The following is an 18,282-nucleotide window of genomic DNA, read 5'->3' as shown; positions in this document are numbered from 1 at the left end:
GTATGCAAAAATAATTAATTAATATTAATAAATAAATTCAATGTTCAAACTGTGTATACAGTGACCTCACCTTTTTTTTTTTTGTAATCCAGTGCAGGACATTAGCTGAGTACATTTCAGTTGTATTTAACTTTTAAGAACAATACATTTGCATTTAATCATTTAGACATTTTTGTCTTCAAACGTGTATTATTGTACAATTTTTATTTTTTTTTATGTGCGATTAGTTTATATGTAATCAATTAAGTACTGTTTCCGCCCATATTTAAACGTGATTGTACATAATGTTACAGTGGCTATACTTTTTAGGAGAAACAAATGCCCGTTTTTTTTTTTTTTTTTAATTTAATGAAAACGTGGGCCGACTGCGCATCAGTATTTTAATGTTGATCATTATGCTGGCACTTGGAGACAGTATTTTTTTCGAGGAGGTGATTTGATGTAAAAAAAAAAAAGAGAAATAAAGAGAAAAAAAGAAAACCACGGATCTGATTATCGAAAAAAGCCATTTCATTTCACACTCCTTTTCGCAAGGTGGCGATAAATGCTCAACTAAAGTTGTTTCCCAAGCGGCATTAAATTAACAGAAACTAAAAAAGAAGAAGAAGACGCCGAAGAAGAAGAACAAGAAGAAGAAGAAGAGGAGGAGAACGAAGGAGAGGGAAAAGAAGAAAAATTGCTTCTCAAAAATCTTGTTGGTTTGTGGATATTTATATTAGTCAGTAGTCGTCGAGGTGGGAACGCTTTGATTTCAGCTCTAACTACCTCTAAATGCTATCTGCGCTACAAACTCGCAGGCCCAACGATTCTGAAGACGAGTGTAACGTTAAATCAGGTAAGCTAGTCAAATGTACCGCATTGCTTAACGCATCCATTTATGCATGTTGACATGTCACAACGTTTCAGCAGCGGAGTGTCGGATTTTTTGATTCTTTTTGTCGTCACTTTACCATAAGAGTGCATTGATGAGCCTCGCAATTTTAACGGTGCTGCTGTAAGTAGAAACAATAAGGTTGAGCCTATTTTTGTAAGGATATTTTTAACAACATGGCTTGAAATACATTTGAAATGTGCAGTACTTGTTACTGTATTATAAAAAAATGTGTCGCTGGATCTGTCCATTTTGGGGTTTTGTGTGGTACTTTTTTCACGCACGACGTTGTTCCCGCTCTTGGCTTTTTACGTCTTTGTAATACAAACGAAACAAATGTAATCACAATAGTTTTGTTGATGTAACAAGTTGTGTGTTCTTTGGACAGAAATGATAGTAATACATTAATGTGTATATATATATATATATATATATATATATATACAGAGAGAGAGCGATGTAGATATGGAAATACTGTATGTAAAACATTTTTAAATTATTTCAAATTGACAATGCAAAAATAAAACACACATAAATTGATAATGAATCAGTTCCTGATTTGGTGTGTAACAGAAATTAAGCAAAAATGTTGATCTTTTTTTTTTCCAAAATAAAAGCAGATTTTTGCAAATGTCTTATTTCAATGAAACAAAATAAGTCAGCTGTCATGCAGGACTACAGGAATCTGAGAATATTTACAGTTGAGAAGCTGAAATTCCAAGGATTTGGACGATTTTAGGTTAAAAAAGTTAATCTAATTGATTAAACGAAAATGATCAAGACAGTTGACGATTAATATGATCCCCGATTCGTTTTTGATTAATTGACTGGTGGTTGCACCTCAAAATATATATATTAGATACTTGAATAATATATACTGTTAATGCTAAAAGAATAACATACATAATTAGACCATGTAAAAAAAAAAAAAAAGACTATCCAGCTGCAGCAACATTAAGTGCGTAGTTGGTGCAGGCTCTGCTGCGGACACCTTAATCAGATAATAATGTGTTACTTTTTAAATTTTTCTTTAACTTTTCTGTGAAAGAAATTGTTGAATAGCAGTGATTAGCTTAAAAGGTTGTACAACAAAATATGTTAACGGTACTATCATTTTTGGTCCGGGTCAGTTTTATGAATTTGTTTTTTAAATAATGCTCTTGGACCAAAATTGATAAGCAGTGCCTGATTTATTTGTGAAGTTTTCATACTGAGCATTGTGGGGTTTTCTTTCTTTACGGACTGATGGATTCTGTATGTTTTAGTGGAGATGATGGAGATGGATGATCAGTTGGAGGTGACGATGTCACAGTTTGAGGAGACCAGTGCAAAGAGGGGAAGGTTTGAATTTGGTAAGTTGTGGATGAGTTTTTATGGCGTCGTGGAAAAACAATCTCAATGTTCTATCATTTGTGAAAAATCCAGTTAAGTTTACTTGTCTACAAATATTCTGGTATTTTGTATGTGTGCTTTTAGCATATTCCTTTTCATTTTTATTATATCATTTAAGAAAACTTGCCTGAATCCCAATGTGAGTCAGAACCTTCCACAAGTGGATCTCCGTGCAAAAGGACACGCTTGGAATACGGATTATCAAAAAGACTGGAGGTGTCTTTGGTCAGGCTTCCTGATTATAAGATCAGCGCTCTTCGACCACCGACGCCCCCGCAATTTTACAGCGAAGATGAATCTCTCAGCAGTTCAGATTCTGATATGGAGCAACATGATGAATCCAGTGATTCGGATAATCCATCAGCAAAGAGATCAAAAGCTAAAAAAAAAAAAAAAGTCACCAACATTGGTAAGTACTTCTTATTAGACTTTACAGCAATTTGATCGGTATTGGCCGATAATTAGCATTTTATGCTGATCGGCTTTAATGTCAAAATTCACCGATTGATCGGCTCCGCAAAAGACATTTATTCCACGTCGCCGTCGTGTACAGTATATTCGAATCTAAAAGCTAGTTCATTTTTAATCTTGTCGCGGGTCTTTTGACGTAGGGCTGTAAATATCTGACTACCAATAAAGTTTTTTTTTTTTTTTTTTTTTTAAACGTGGGATAGACAACACGTCTGAGACAGACGACATGTAATGCGTGGATCAGACTACAAGACAAATTTGGCGTTTCACGATTGTACTATGTCACGACTGCAATAAAATCTTGTATTCCGATACCACTGCATCACGTTTTTTACGATCACTGGGCTTCATCTTGTCAACTCAAACGCGACCGGATAAACTTGTTACCATGGCGACGACAACAATGGATTGCGCCGTGCGTTTATAAGAACAAAATGGGGGAAAACGTGTGTTGGTTGTCACCGGTGCTTGGGAGAGGACGTTCGTTTAAGGCTTGCTTGAGGTATGTTCACGTACCTTTAATACGATACGGCTTGTAAGCAGGCAACAAAACGTTACGTAGCCTAGCAAGCTCGTGCTAGCACTAACGGTTGTAAGCGAACATGCAGTCGTTCTGTTGAATCATGCTCTGAAGTTTTGGTGTGTGCGAATAAATTTTATTACAATAACGTAATTTAATTACAGTAGGTTAGCACCCATAATTTCCATCATGTTGTGATGTTGGTTTGACCTGACTGATTAGAATACACGATGTGACTAGAGCAGTGATTTCCAACCTTAATGGAGCCAAGGCACATATTTTACAATTGAAAAATCTCACGGCACACCAACAAACAAACATGTCACAAAAAGTGGATACATTAATTACTGTATTTACTTCCTGCCATCTAATAGAAGACCATTTATTTGTTCTGCCTGTCACTATGCCTCACTGGCATAAATGGCTGAACAAAGATACGTTATTTATTGTAAATATATTTCTTCGAGCAATTAAGTACACAAGTATTTACAGTTAAATGAACAAGTCATTCAAAAAAATCCTGATCGTGTCAAGCCTACTTCATATCCTACCAGCACCTGCCTACAACGGACAGAATTAGAAATACTCCCCCCAAGAATTGTGTAGCATTTATTGCAATACAAAAGTATGTTTTATAGCAATCAGCGCTGCAGTTCTCGAGTAGCCTACTAAAAATGTTATCGAGTTATCAAGTGTTCAGATGTTAGATTTTTTTGTTATTATTTCAATAAAATAGTTGTAATTTTTGCTTGGTTAAAGAGCAATTCTGAATACACAAGAAAGAAATCAGCCATTTCACTTAATTAATTATATTTCAGCCATATGTTAAAATCATTTAAGTTGATGTGTTTCCTTATTAACGTACACACGGCACCCCATGTTGACAGAAAAAAAACGTAATTGCTTGCGGTTGTTTTGCTGATTTATTAACAAAGAAAAACAGTAACCACTGTATATCTCTGACTGTGCTAGTTAATGTTCTTCCCCCCCATCCTCCTTTGGTGATAACGACACGGTGCATGGAGGCGATGGTTTGTGACTTATAATGCATTGACACCGGGCGCAAAGAGAGCTTTCGCCTCCGAGATGGGAGGCGTAATAAAATGGCGTGGACTAAGCATTCACCGGTGGTAGTACCCTGAAAGCAGGGAGGTTGGTCGACCGTTCAATGTGAGCGAGCCGTTTGTTTGTTTTAATATCGTGTTTATTTCGGCAAATTCATTTTAAAAATTTGTACGCAAGTGTTACGGCTGGAATGAGTCAACATTCAATGATTTACATAACAAAATATGGCCGTTCCCTAACATTTGACAGCTCTGTGCCAATCGGTAATCGCCTTTCTGTTTACATCTGCCTGCCACGCAATTTCTGTTAATAATCCACACGCTTTTCGCTGAGTTACGAGAAATAAACGGTTCAATCTTTTTTTTTGTTTTTTTTTTGTTTTTTTTTTGAGAGAGAGAGAGAGAGCGCTGGTCAACGCTTAGAAAATGGTTTTACTTACACTAAATTTGAAAAACATGAATCACATATTGATTAGGAGACAAAAATGGTTCCACACGGTCTAAAACCTTTTCGTTTGGGCTCTGTATCTCAATGGCGTTATCGTGTTCGTGTTTAGGTAACTGACGGCTTTGTGGTTAATTCACCTGATTTTCATAGCAGTTCCCACTGGCTGATGGTGTAAATGGGAGTGTGAATAGTTGTTTCTCTGTGTGCCTTGTGATTAACTGGCGACCAGTCCACGATTCAGAATCCCTTTCGCTTGAAGTCAGCTGGGATAGGCTCCATCTCCCCACACCTCTGAACATAATAAGGGGTATAGACATCGATGGACAGCTATTCACATTTTGTGCTAACCCCCTTTTTTACAGACCACACCCCCATAATTGATTCATCAGCATTTGCCTACGTGCCTCAAGAAACAAGTAAGACGCGCCCTGACCTCCCCGAGGAGGAAATCAGCGTGGGCTCGACCGTGCTGGCCAGGAAGAAGAACTTGAGGTGGCAACGGGGGCAGATTGTGGAGGTTGTTACTAAAGGTGGGAATAATTTAGAACTCACTTTTGAAAGGTAATGATATACTCTATGGGTACCAACTGCTCTCACCCTGTGACATTTCCCCTTGTAATTAAATTGTGAAACATTTTTATTGAAGTCAAGTTGAGTTTTATTATTTTTAAATCACCTTTGAAAAAGCATTTTTCACCTTTTTGTTTATTCCACATGCTGTAATTACATGTGCAATGTTAATTTCATAGTAGTTAAGGGTTAGTTAGAACTTAGGAGAACCATATTTTCTTTCCCCTTTTAATGATAGAAAAACAAATAATTCCCTTTTTTTTTTAAACAAAAAACAAGAGCCTTAACTAGGATCAACCTCCACAGAAATACTAGAAATGTTTTTTCTTTACAAATAGTAAGAAAATAAGTGCTTCCGCTGAAATAATTGTCGCCAACCCACAGCAGCCAACCCTTTATTGCTTCAATTAAAATAGGAGCTATTTCAAGTATTATCTGTTGTCAAAATCTTTGTGTGAAATATGTAATATACAGTGCTTTGAAAAAGTAATTGCCCCTACCCTGTTCCAGTTTTTCTGTATATTTATAACACTTAGATGTCTAAGATCATCGAACCAATTTTATCTCACAGGGATAACAAAAGCAAATAGATCTCGTTTCTGAACGATTTATTTGTATTTAGGGGGGAAAAAGCCAAACCTATGTGGAAAACGTATATGCTCCCTTAACCTAATTACTGTAGGTTTTTTAAGCATGAGCTCCTTGTTTAAGACCAGAGCATCAGTCGATTTAAGTCCAGACTTAGGCTAAAGAAAAATGTTTTAAAGCATTTAGAGATGATCTTGCTGGTATGTTTCGAGTCGTTGTCCTGCTCCAATAACCAAGAGCGCTTGAGTTTGAAGGCATGAACTGATGGCCTGATGATCTCTTGCAGCGTTTTGCGGTAGACCGCACATTTCATTGATCCATTGATCACAGGACGTTGTCCAGGTCCTGAAAAAGTGAAGCAACTCAAGACCATCACACTTCCACCCCATGTTCCACTGTTGGCATGATGTTTTTGGTCTTGGGATCAGCAAGATGTTTCTTGGCAAATGTCAAATGAGCCCTATGTTTGCCCTGGAACTCTTCCATAGATGCCGTTTTTGCCCAGTGTCTTATGACTGAGTCATGAACACTCTCCTTAATCGAGGCCAGTGAGGCCTGCAATTCTTCGGAAGTCGTTCCGGGTTCTTTTGTGACCTGGATGTGTCGTCGTCACACTTGAGTAAATTTGGTTGGCTGACCGCTCCTGACAAAGTTTAGCACTGTTCCCAGTTTATTTCATTCATGGATAATGATTCTGACTGTGATTTGCTGGTGTCTCAAAGCTTTGGAAATGGCTTTGTAACCTTTTCCACATTGATTTAAAATCCCTTGTTTCTCATTTGCTTTTTAATTTCTTTGAATTGTTTTCTATTTGATCTTGCAGTCTACTTTGTCTGACAGGGCATATTTAAGCGATGTCTTGATTCAACAAATCTGGCAGTAAACAGGCCTGGCTGAACTCTTTCCAAACTTTCCAAAAACTGGTTAATCACAGTTTAACAAGGGAGCCAATTAACTCTTTTCCACATAGGGCCAGTTAGTTTTAGATTTTTTTTTCACCTTAATAAATAAAATTTTAATTTAGAAACTGAACTTTGTATTTACTTGGTAGGTGTCCTTGAGGTATTAAAATTAACTGGATGATTCAAAACATTTAAGTGCAATAAATGTGCAAAACAACCCTCAGAAATCGAGAAGGGGCAAATTTTCTTCACAGCAAAAAAAATTCTGAAGTCGGGAAAGGGCAAATTATTTTTCACAGTATATCACTGATTGTGTTATTATTATTTTTTTTTGTCATTATAGAAGATGGACGATTAAAGTACAAAATTATGTTTGACGAAAAGGGAAGGAGCCTGGTGTCAGGACACCACATTGCTTTTGAAGTCACACCGAGGCTGGAGCAGGTGTACGTCGGTGCACGTGTGGTGGTCAACTGTCAGGATGACACGACTCGGTTCCGAGCTGGTATCTTGGCAGAGCTCCCCACCAGAAAGAACCGCCTAAGGTGTGTGTACGTGTGTGTGTGTGTGTGTGTAAGGAGCATGTAAAAAAGAATTTTCACAAGTTCCAGTTATGTTGGTGATTATCTGCTAATTTCCATTCTTCATGATGCAATGATTCTAACGTAATACTATAATTGGTTAGTAAAAAAAAATACTGTTAGAACATGGTAGTGCAGTGCCCACGACACAGTAAACGTGGCACATGTCGTGCAAGTGAGTGATATGGCTGTGCCATATCATACCATCCACAATTGTAATAGTATTTTTTTCCTCCACCATGCCAAAATGTAATGTAGTACATACACGCTCATCATGGGAACATACTGGGAACTGGGAACAGTCATACTAACTAAAACAGATATGATTGTGACGTGAAATGTATATCCGTCACTCGTGTCTTGGTGTACAGCCAAAGGTGCACACAGCTTCTCTTCTTCACTCCTCTCACTAGCACAATGAATCCCTATTGGAAGTAAATGTTTTCAATTTATTTAATCTTGGAAATATTTGTAATTTCAAGTACAGTTCCAAATTGAGTAAGCGGTCACACAGTACGAAGAAAAAAAAATATTGGAAAATGTGATACATTTGTAAATGAATCAACCCGTAGCCCTCTGACTAGTAATTGAATAAAATCATGTGTGTAGCTGCCCTTGGCCCGAACGAAGAAAGCAGAAAAGCTCGACGGGGGCCAAAAAGTCCTTTTTATTTACTTGGCACTGTGAAACTAAACAAGCAGAAAATATTACATTACAAGATGATCCGTAGTGAAAATCAATTACGGCAAAAAATCCAATTTACTTATATTACTACTATTCACTATACCAATTCATAATTACATGATTTCTACAAGTTTTGCTAAACCAACACATAACTGCCTGCTAATTAAACTCTGCAGCGTTAAATGTCTGTCAATCTGAGTACATGTACACGAAAATGTGCGCCATTTAAATCCCAACCCGATCAACACAGCCTCTGGCGGAAACAAACGCATACAGATTATAAATACAGAAATATGAATAAAAATGGGTCTAAAGGGGGGGCAGTTACAATGAGGTACATTCTAGATGCAGTGTTTTGATTTGAAACTCGTGTTCAAGCGTGTAGTGCTTCAAGTAGTTGTTTTTATTTGGAAAAATCACATTTTTAAATGACCAAAATTTTGATTCCATTTTCAGGTTTTTGGTGTTCTTGGATAACCACAGACCTGTCTATGTTGGCTTAACATTGTTTTACCTGGTGTGCAGACCATGTAAGTTTGACAATTTCATACAGTACTTACTATAAAACCTGACTTGATTCACATAACTACATAGAAAACTCACTTTACGCATCGGCCGATATTTTGCATTTTTATGCAAATTTATATGATCGGCTGTAATGTCAATAGATGTGCAACTATTAATCGACAAGTAATTGATTCGTTTGATCCACACAAGTATATAAGGAAAATATTTTTAGATAACCTTTTTTTATTTTACAAAACAACCTCAAATATTTCTTTAAAAATAATTGCTTCAGTTTATCATCTACATGTGCATATTATCTGATCACAGTGATTGTATTTAAAGACACAAAACTTTACATCAGAGGTGTTTGGAACTGAAAAATATAGTATTGTACTTCAAATTAAATCAACTTCAATAACTTTCAAATTTATCCTGTGGACTGAATTAAACCCCCTCACGGGCTAGTTTTGGCCCGTGAGCCGGACGTTTGACAACCCTACTCTAAAATACCTCTATATACAGATCTCATTAGATTGTGACGTTTTCCACACCAGAGTTTCCTGTACCGTCCGTATTTTCACGACCACAAGGCGCACCGTATTAAAAGGCGCAGTCTCAGTTACGGGGTCTATTTCTGTATTTAACACATACATAAGGCGCACCGTATTATTGGGCGCAGGCATGGTAAAACATACGGTAGCATGCATGCAATGTTTTTAATAAGGCAGCAGGCGCAAAACTGAGTTTGGTTCTACTTTATTGACGTATTTAACAATGTACTCACGTTATTTTTTTGATCAATCCTCATCCACAAATCCATCAAAGTCCTCATGTTCTGTATCCGAAATGAACAGCTGGGCAAGTTCTCCAACAAACACGGCAGGTTCGAGTCAGCCTCGTTGCCGTGCGGCTCCTCAGAAATGATGCCGACTTTTACGAAAGCTCGAACAACAGTCCAAGCAGACTAACGTGTCTGCCCAAGCATCCACAATCCGTTCACAAATTGTGGCGCAACTCGCTCGCCGCTGCCTCCTAGTCTTAGTAAAGGCCACCTCGCCTCGTTTCCGCGGAAGCTCGGCTTCGTCTTCTTGACTTGGCGAAGCTCATTTTCCTGCTTCCTCCACTTGCGAACCATGGATTCGTTGATCTTGAATTCTCTCGCGGCTGCTCGATTCCCATGTTCCTCCGCGTAACTGATAGCTTGCAGTTTAAACTGTGCTTTGTAAGCGTGTCTCTTCGTAGGTGCCATTTTCGGGGGTCCTTAGCCAAACCGATGTTGTTTTGCACAATGCACACCCCGGCACTATATGCCTACTGGGGGCGTGGCTTTAGCGTCCTCCGTCACGCACCCTTCCCCCTGCATGCTGTCCTGAGCCACGTCCGCTTTTCCTCTGTATAAGCAAACGTGTCGGCAGGAAATGCTCCCAGTCAGTCAAGCGGTCAAAAAAAAAACAAAAAAATAACGGTATACTTCTGTCGTGGTCTTCAAGCTGCATTTGGTTTAAACCTGCATAACTGTGTGGTAATTACAATGCTACCTTTGTCTCCCAACAGTACCAGACCCCACAGATGACATTCAGGACGACACTCACAAACGTTTTATGAAGCAGTACATAAGGGACTGGCCATACCCTCATTTAACTCAGTACAAGCCTGGTCAGAATGCCTCCGTGGAGTTTAATGGAGTCCAGCAGAGGTGCAAAGTGGAGATGGTCGACTGCAGCTTGATAATGGTGGTTTCGGAGGTTCGTCCCACCTTTTACTTGTCCGTTTGTCTAATACTCATACTCCTTTGCCCGATTGGTTTGGATGACACTTGTTATTTTGTCATGCCCTCAGTGTAATCAGCACAAAGAGTGGATTCACCGTGGCTCCTTACGACTGTCGCATATGCCGAGGTTTTTGGAACTGAGGAGACGAGAAGCTGAAGCAGGTGAACAGTGATCTGACTCCAGTTACAAGTCTGTCATTGTAACTACGACCTGACTTTGAATTTCTCTGGAAAATACCTTTTTTTTTTTTTTTTTTTTTAAAACCGTAATTGGCTGACTTTTTATTTGTTTGAGTTAGATTTCTCTCCAGTGGATTGTACAAATGTGCTTGGTGAATTACTGGGTGGATTGCTATATTTCAATTTAAACAACTACTAAAAGATTTTTGTCAGTGTTTAGGGTTTGTTTTTCTGGAAAGGTGTAAATTGTGTATATAGTCATTCCAGAGCAGCTGTGTTTTAGGCAACCATGTGCATTATATTTAATGCAACTGAGGAAACCCAGTAACAATAGAGGTTAATGAATCTTCCGAAGTTTTTTTTTTTTTTTTTATGATTTTTTATTTTATTTTATTTTTTATTTTTTTTTAAGGTAAAGAGGTTCACCTGAAGACAAAGACTAATGTTCTCTGTTGTGCATTCTTATTGATAAAATGTTATATAGTGGAACCTCGGTTTACGAATTACCAGCTTGATGAACATTGTGGTTTACCAATGACATTTTTACAGAAAAATTACCTGTTCAAGCTCTATTTATAACTGTTTTGGGATGGCTGCAGAGGCTCAGTTGTGCTTTTCCTCATGCCATGTAAACATTGGCTCCATCATGCGTCGTTAATTGCAGCTGTTTATTTGCTCGAAATGGGCATCAGTATAGTGAAGGTATTTCCTTATTTTTATATCCAACAGTATCTATTTTTATCCACACAGCTATTAAAAAAAAAAAAAAAAAATTCTAACTTGGTTCTGGTGCTGGAACGAATTAATCCGGTATATGCACAACCTACTTCCGCATTCGGTGAAACAGGTCGAAGCACTTACTCCTCGCTCGGATGAATGGCGAAGAGGACTGACAAAACGCCTTAAGAACTTTTAAACATCTGCAGGCTTTGTGCGTGTTTACATAAATCATATTTGTTAAAATAACTATGTATTTACCCTAAGACACCAGCCATAAAGAAAACACAATTTTAGCAAGTTCAGTTTCTTACACAGGAGGTTCGCTGACCTGTTTTGTCGTTACATTTCGCAGAGAGCGGATTGCATATTTACTTCTGGCAACATTATCTTAGTTTGCTAATGTTTTGATTCGTGAACAAAGTCAGAACAGAGTAAATTCGTAAACCAAGGTTCTTCTGTATTTAAAATATTTCATGATGTTTTTAGTTGCTAAATGTTAGAATTTAGTTCAAAAACTGTTTAAATTGAATTGTATGCAGTTCTTGTTCCTTTATCCATCAATGCTATTATTTCTTGTATGTTGCAGCATTTACAATATCCTAATAAAACAAACTGAAAGTCATTGTAGAAAATGTAGAAATTGCCTTTTCTGGGGGGTGGGGGGGATGTGGAAGTAGAAATACCAAATGTATGTCAAAAATACTTTTTTTTAAAAAATTTATTTATTTATTTTATTTATTTATTTATTTTTAATCACGACCAAATGTTCCATGATTTGGTCCATAGGTGTTTCTAGACTGTTTTGGAGGTGCTCAAGGACCCCCTAAATTGCATCCCCGCACCCCTAAAATTTGAAAGATTTTCATTTTTTGTTTCAGGAGGCACGGTAACCAACTGGTTAGCACATCTTCCTCACAGTTCTGAGTAGCTGAGTACCTCACCTATTTGGAGTTTGCATGTTCTCCCCGTCCCTGCGTGGGTTTTCTCCGGGTGCTCCGGTTTCCTCCCACATTCAAAAAGATGCATGGTAGGTTAATTGAAACTCTAAATTGCCCGTAGTTGTGAATGTTTTTTTTGTTTATACAACCCCAATTCCAATGAAGTTGGGACGTTGTGTTAAACATAAATAAATAACAGAATACAATGATTTGCAAATCCCGTTGATCCTAGGAGCCAATATTTCAAGATCCATTTTTGATATTTTTACTACTCCATGTGGCTCGACCTCTAAATAACCTTGATAACCAAAACGTTTGCTTGTTGAATCTTCCCTGATTGGGTCCAACAATGCATAATGGATCACAAAAAGGCATGTTGTTTGTACATATGACCACGGGGGGGCAGCCGTGGCTTGAATGTTGAATGAAGAAGACGACGACCCATCATGCAGCACTGCGTGTAGTTTTTCGGGGGATGGAAAAACGTCGAAGGTGAGGCAGGTTTTCGTGTTTCGTTTTTATATCGTTACTGCACGGTATCGGGCTGCACGTGAAACGCATGGCACCATACCTGAACATCGTATCCACAAGCGACAAATTGGGGGGGGGACGTACCTACGGGTGCGTGTATGTGGGCCTTTGCGTTCTAATTGCCGACCGCCATTTTCAGGTTTGTTTAGTTTTAACCCTCGTAATACAATAATAATGATTTAATTTTACACACATTTTGTGTCGTGATGCTTATGTTGCGGTCACTCGTCTATCACGAGACAAAATAGGGTGGATGAAACCTTTAAGGCTTGCCCAAACTCGTCTTCTTGATCAACTGAAAACGACCTCCACATACAAACCGGACCTGAAACAGAAACTTGGCTAACCGTTTGAATGTTGGCAGGAGGGTTAACACGTGATTGTTGTGATGCTCTCCCAACCTGTACACCGTTAGCACAATTGCTTCAATCATTTTTAACACTCGCACTACGACTCATGATACTGCGGGAAGCTTCACGGTACAAGTGGAGTCAAGTTTGTTCTTTTTTTTTTTGTTTCTTTTTTTTTTTCTTGCTAGCCGAGTCCTTCTCGGTAGACTTTAGTAATTTCTGTACGTTTTCCCAGAGGTTTGTGTGGAAAAAGGCATCCGATGTTTACAATCGTATACTGTATCTGCAAAGTGCTATTATTGCAACAGCAATAATCATGCTACGCTCACAATAACAAAACTTTCCATTGAGTAATTGTCTGGTCACGAATTTGACAGTATTCATTGTCAGATTTTTTTATTTTTTATTTTTATTTTTTTATTTTATAACATTAGAAATGGCATACTGTCTATTAACAGTGATTATTTATTGTTAATTGAGTCAAAAAATACAAGTGAAATCAGAAATTCAGTAACACTCTGAAAGGCAACGCTGGTTCAGAAACAGCCAAATAAAAATCAATACCATAATCATGGGACTGGTACATAGTTTCTTTTCCTCCTCTTAGCAAAGCATTCTCGCGAAGCGGCGTGGCTTCGTATTGCCGTCCCAAAACCAAATTTTAAGCACAACTGTTCATTATTTTGTACCGATGCAAGACCACAACGATATTGTGAATATTGTGACATCACTTTTAGTTCCAAATCCTTGCTTGCAATCACGCCTGCGCTCAACTAAAATCTGTCTCTTTGCATATTTCAGTGATTATGGAGGGGAATGAGATGGCGATGACCCAAGAAGACCTCCAGAGTTGGATTTCGGAGACTGTACAAAATATGGGCGTGATCCCCCCTGATGTGCTGGAGCAATGCAATCTTTTGCAGCCTCTTCTGGAAAAGTGGAAGAAACAAGCTGACCGACTCCTGGAACTCAGCAAGTGAGTGTGACGTGACTTGGCGTAGGTACAATTATTCTTTGACTTATGAATTAGAGCAGCGGTCATTTCCAAAACCTGGAAAAGTTGTAAATGTAAGTCAAATTATCCTTTAAATGGTGCGCCCTTTTCCAAACAGTTTAGCCACTGTTAATTCACAACATAACAAGGGGAGCCATTACTTTTGCACACAGGGCCAGATAGCTTTGAATAGTATTTTTCCCTTAATAAATAGCATCACCTTTTTAAAAAAAAAAAAAAAAAAAAAAGCATTTTATGTTTACTTGGGTTATATCTCTTTCTGATATTTTCTTGTGTTTGATAATCTTAAACATTAAAGTGGGGAAACTATGCAAAAACATACGAATTTGAGAAGGGGTCCAAGACTTTTTCACGGCACCGTAGATCAAATTATTTATCTCTTCTTCTTGTATATGAGAGGTACTTTGGTTTTCATTTCTTCTTCCTTTCTCCCCTCGGTACGTCGGTGTCTTGCAGCTCTGTGGCAGCGTATGAAGCCATCGTGAAGGAGCAGTACGCTTTTCTGGGTTGGGAAGACACCGATGATGACGAGGAGGTCATCGAAACCAGCGTGTCATCGAAATCAAGTCACCGTGACGAGGAGGATGTCATTGAAATGATGTCATCGGAATCGAGTCCTGATGAGGAGGATGTCATCGAAATGAGGCTGTCATCAAAATCAAGTCATCATGATGAAGAAGATGTCATCAAAATGCAGATGCCCTCGAAATCAAGTCATCATGATAACGATGCCAACAAAATCAAGTCATCAAGTGCTGGTAAATTAGTAAATGAATTCATCCAAAGCCTATATTTCCACCAAGCAAGCTACTTTAGTTTGGCTCAGATCCATAGAATTTTTCAATTCATTTGTGTTCATGATGTACTTTTTCTATTTGCAGGGATCTCCCCTTCATCGCCATGTGATGCTGAAGTAGACGTTTGTAGTAGTCCATCAAGACGTTGCACTCCTATACCCAACGGCAACTTAAATGACCGTCACGGCCTTGTTAAAGTCTCTTTAACGAGACAGGCAAAGGTTGTCTTGACCAGACTTCCCGAATGCGAACTTCGGGCTTCACGTCGACAAAGTCCTGAAGATTGCAGCAGTAACGATGAGCACTCAAGCCTTGTTGAATCTGAGTCAGATCACAGAATAAACGATTCCGATTATGTAGTGGAGCGCTCATCAAACAGTGACTCTGAGTTGAATGACAGCACAAACGATTCAGTTTATTCAGTGGCGCCGTCACCAAACAAAAGACGGCGTTTCAACGTTAAATGGCCTGTGAAGAGTCGTGCGAGGCAAACATCAGAATCATCGGTGGACACGAAGACAAAGGTTGCAAAAAAATCCTCGTGGAAAACGAGCCCAATAACGAAGGACACCGTGAGCAACACTAAGACAGTGGATATGCAAAAATCCTCCTGTAACTCAAAGTCAACAGAAAGTGCTATTGTGAGCAACACTAAGTCAGTGGGCACAGTAGAAACTGTGTGCGTAATATCAACATGCTGCCAGTCACCAGAGGGATCCTGTAAGGTGCCCACTAAAGTGCCCAAAATTAAGATCAAAGTCAATCTGAAGGTCTTGGCCAAGATGAAATCCATGTGTTGGCTGCCAGGGAAAGTGGTGGGAATGATCAAAATGGGTAAGGAGAATTTGTGTTCTGGTTTTGCACAAGTAATGGGTTCAAATATATCATATTTATATTTAAATATAACAATACTCGCAGGCATTTATTATTCATCCCCTGCAAAAAAGAGTAATATTACACCAATTTACTGCGTCGTACGTAGTACAGTAGAAGAAGAAGTCTATTCTTTTTGTTTGCATGAGTGTATTATACATGTATTATCCAGACAGCGCAACGCACTGAATTGGATGCAGCATTACATCGTGAACCACGGACTGTTTAATGCTTCACACTCCATTTATGTGATTGTTTTGATTTGATTTTATTGTTTATAAAGTTTTACTTCATAGAGGACTATTTGTCGGTCACTGATGGTGTAGTGGTACACGCGCCATTCCCTCGGCTTTCTCCAAGTCCCACAGGCCTAAGAGGCCCGAAAGGACCCCTTCCTCGTCCCTCAAAATCAGAATTTTACGTTCTCTGGGAATTTGGTTTACACCGGAGGCCAGGCTGTCACAAAATGAAAGTGTGCTTCTTTTTTTCCTCCAGATGATAGGCTCAAATATAAGATCCAGTTTGACAACGACACCAAGTGCCTCATCTCCTCACACCACATCGCCTTTCGCGTCACATCCAAGCTGGAGTACTTGTACGTCGGCGCTCGAGTGGTGGTCGGCCGCAGCGAAGGTGAAGTTTTCCGGCCAGGCATTGTGGCAGAGCTTCCGAGCAGAAAGAACCAACAGAGGTATGTTAAATACATAGTGTGCATCATCTTTTGAATAACTCTCAACAACTTCTGATTCGACACGTTGTTTAGGTTTCTGGTCTTTATTGACGATCAGACACCAGTGTACGTTGGACTGCCTCATCTTCACCTGGTGTGCATACCTTGTAAGTTTGGGCCTTTTTCTCTGAGCGCAGAGCATTTATATGAGGGGCAACGTTGGAAGACGTGGCCGTTTGAAAACTTAAACTGCCCCATGAAGAATAATACTAACACTAGGGCGTACTTTACAGAAAGTGTTTAACTTGATAAAAGGTTTAGATATTGGTTAGAGTTTGGTTTCATTTTAACCACTCATAAACACTGTACATAAACTAAGTTCTAATACTACTTATATTTTTCAACATGTTGAGGGCTGACTGTTGGTATGTTTAAAGGTCAGTGTAAGGATTTGATGTATCTGTGTACACGCATGTAAATGTTTGTGTATGTGTGTGTATATAATGTATATATATATATTATATACACATGTGTTTGTGTGTGTGTATATATGTATATATCTGTATATGTATGTATGTATATGTTTGTGTGTGTGTGTGTGTGTATAGACAACCCCCATTCCAAAGAAGTTGGGACGTTGTGTTAAACATAAATAAAAACAGAATACAATGATTTGCAAATCATGTTCAACCTATATTTAATTGAATACACTACAAAGACAAGATATTTAATGTTCAAACTGATCAACTTGTTTTTAGCAAATAATCATTAACTTAGAATTTTATGGCTGCAACACGTTCCAAAAAAGCTGGGACAGGGTCATGTTTACCACTGTGTTACATCACCTTTTCTTTTCACAACATTCAATAAATTGGGCTAATTGTTGAAGCGTTGTCGGTGGAATTCTTTCCCATTCTTGCTTGATGTACAGCTTCAGCTGTTCAACAGTCCGGGGTCTCCGTCGTCGTATTTTACGCTTCATAATGCGCCACACATTTTCAATGGGAGACAGGTCTGGACTGCAGGCAGGTCAGTCTCGTACCCGCACTCTTTTACGACGAAGCCACGCCCTTGTAACACGTGCAGAATGTGGTTTGGCATTGTCTTGCTGAAATAAGCAGGGGTGTCCATGAAAAAGACGTTGCTTGGATGGCAGCATATGTTTCTCCAAAACTTGTATGTACCTTTCAGCATTAATGGTGCCATGACAGAGGTGTAAGTTACCCATGCCATTGGCACTAACACCGCCCATACCATCACAGATGCTGGCTTTTGAACTTTGCGTCCATAACAGTCCGGATGGTTCTTTTCCTCTTTGGCCCGGAGGACACGACGTCTACAATTTCCAAAAACAATTTTAAATGTAGTCTCTTCAGACCACAGAACAGTTTTCATCAGTCCATCTTAGATAAGCTCAGGCCCTGAGAAGCCGGCGGCGTTTCTGGGTGTTGTTGATAATTGGGTTTTGCTTTGCATTGTAGAGTTTTAAGTTGCACTTACAGATGTAGCGCCGAACTGTATTTACTGACATTGGTTTTCTGAAGTGTTCCTGAGCCCATGCGGTGATACCTTTTACACATTGATGTCGGTTTTTGATGCAGTGCCGGCCGAGGGATCGAAGGTCACGGGCATTCAATGTTGGTTTTCGGCCTTGCCGCTTACATGCAGTGATTTCTCCAGATTCTCTGAACCTTTTGATGATATTATGGACCGTAGATGATAAAATCCCTAAATTCCTTGCAATTGTACGTTGAGGAACATTGTCCTTAAACTGTTGGACTATTTTCTCACGCACTTGTTCACAAAGAGGAGAACCTCGCCCCATCTTTGCTTGTGAAT

At 38.9% G+C, this 18,282-nt stretch overlaps 2 protein-coding genes across 6 annotated transcripts in view; both read left to right on the top strand.

The window, feature by feature from the left end:
* The first annotated feature begins 590 nt into the window (after positions 1–590).
* On the top strand, positions 591–11,891 carry LOC133395371 (histone-lysine N-methyltransferase SETDB1-B-like). Its single transcript, XM_061664173.1, has 8 exons — positions 591–835; positions 2,137–2,223; positions 2,382–2,672; positions 5,129–5,296; positions 7,170–7,371; positions 8,548–8,621; positions 10,153–10,343; positions 10,438–11,891. Exons 1-8 carry the CDS (start codon positions 772–774, stop codon positions 10,540–10,542), a joined length of 1,182 nt encoding a protein of 393 aa, XP_061520157.1. The 5' UTR covers positions 591–771; the 3' UTR covers positions 10,543–11,891.
* Positions 11,892–12,628: 737 nt separating this feature from the next.
* LOC133395722 (histone-lysine N-methyltransferase SETDB1-A-like) overlaps positions 12,629–18,282 on the top strand; it is a 9,036-nt gene continuing 3,382 nt past the window's right edge. For 2 of the 5 annotated variants that reach the window (XR_009767275.1, XM_061664864.1), the window contains exons 1-7: positions 12,629–12,699; positions 13,890–14,064; positions 14,560–14,861; positions 14,985–15,734; positions 16,269–16,464; positions 16,537–16,610; positions 16,857–16,880. Coding sequence is in view for 4 of the 5 variants with exons in the window: in XM_061664864.1 (XP_061520848.1) it covers positions 13,895–14,064; positions 14,560–14,861; positions 14,985–15,734; positions 16,269–16,464; positions 16,537–16,610; positions 16,857–16,880 (1,516 nt within the window). In the remaining variant the exon portion in view is untranslated. Of the gene's footprint in view, positions 12,700–12,793; positions 12,878–13,889; positions 14,065–14,559; positions 14,862–14,984; positions 15,735–16,268; positions 16,465–16,536; positions 16,611–16,856; positions 16,881–18,282 lie in introns of those variants that run through there. The other 3 variants (XM_061664865.1, XM_061664866.1, XM_061664867.1) reach the window with 3 other exon arrangements.

The sequence above is a fragment of the Phycodurus eques genome, chromosome 20 (assembly GCF_024500275.1).
Source record: "Phycodurus eques isolate BA_2022a chromosome 20, UOR_Pequ_1.1, whole genome shotgun sequence".
NCBI classification, from domain to species: Eukaryota; Metazoa; Chordata; class Actinopteri; order Syngnathiformes; family Syngnathidae; genus Phycodurus; species Phycodurus eques.
The sequence above is the reverse complement of the archived record's forward strand: the minus strand, read 5'-3'. Positions and strand labels throughout refer to the sequence as shown.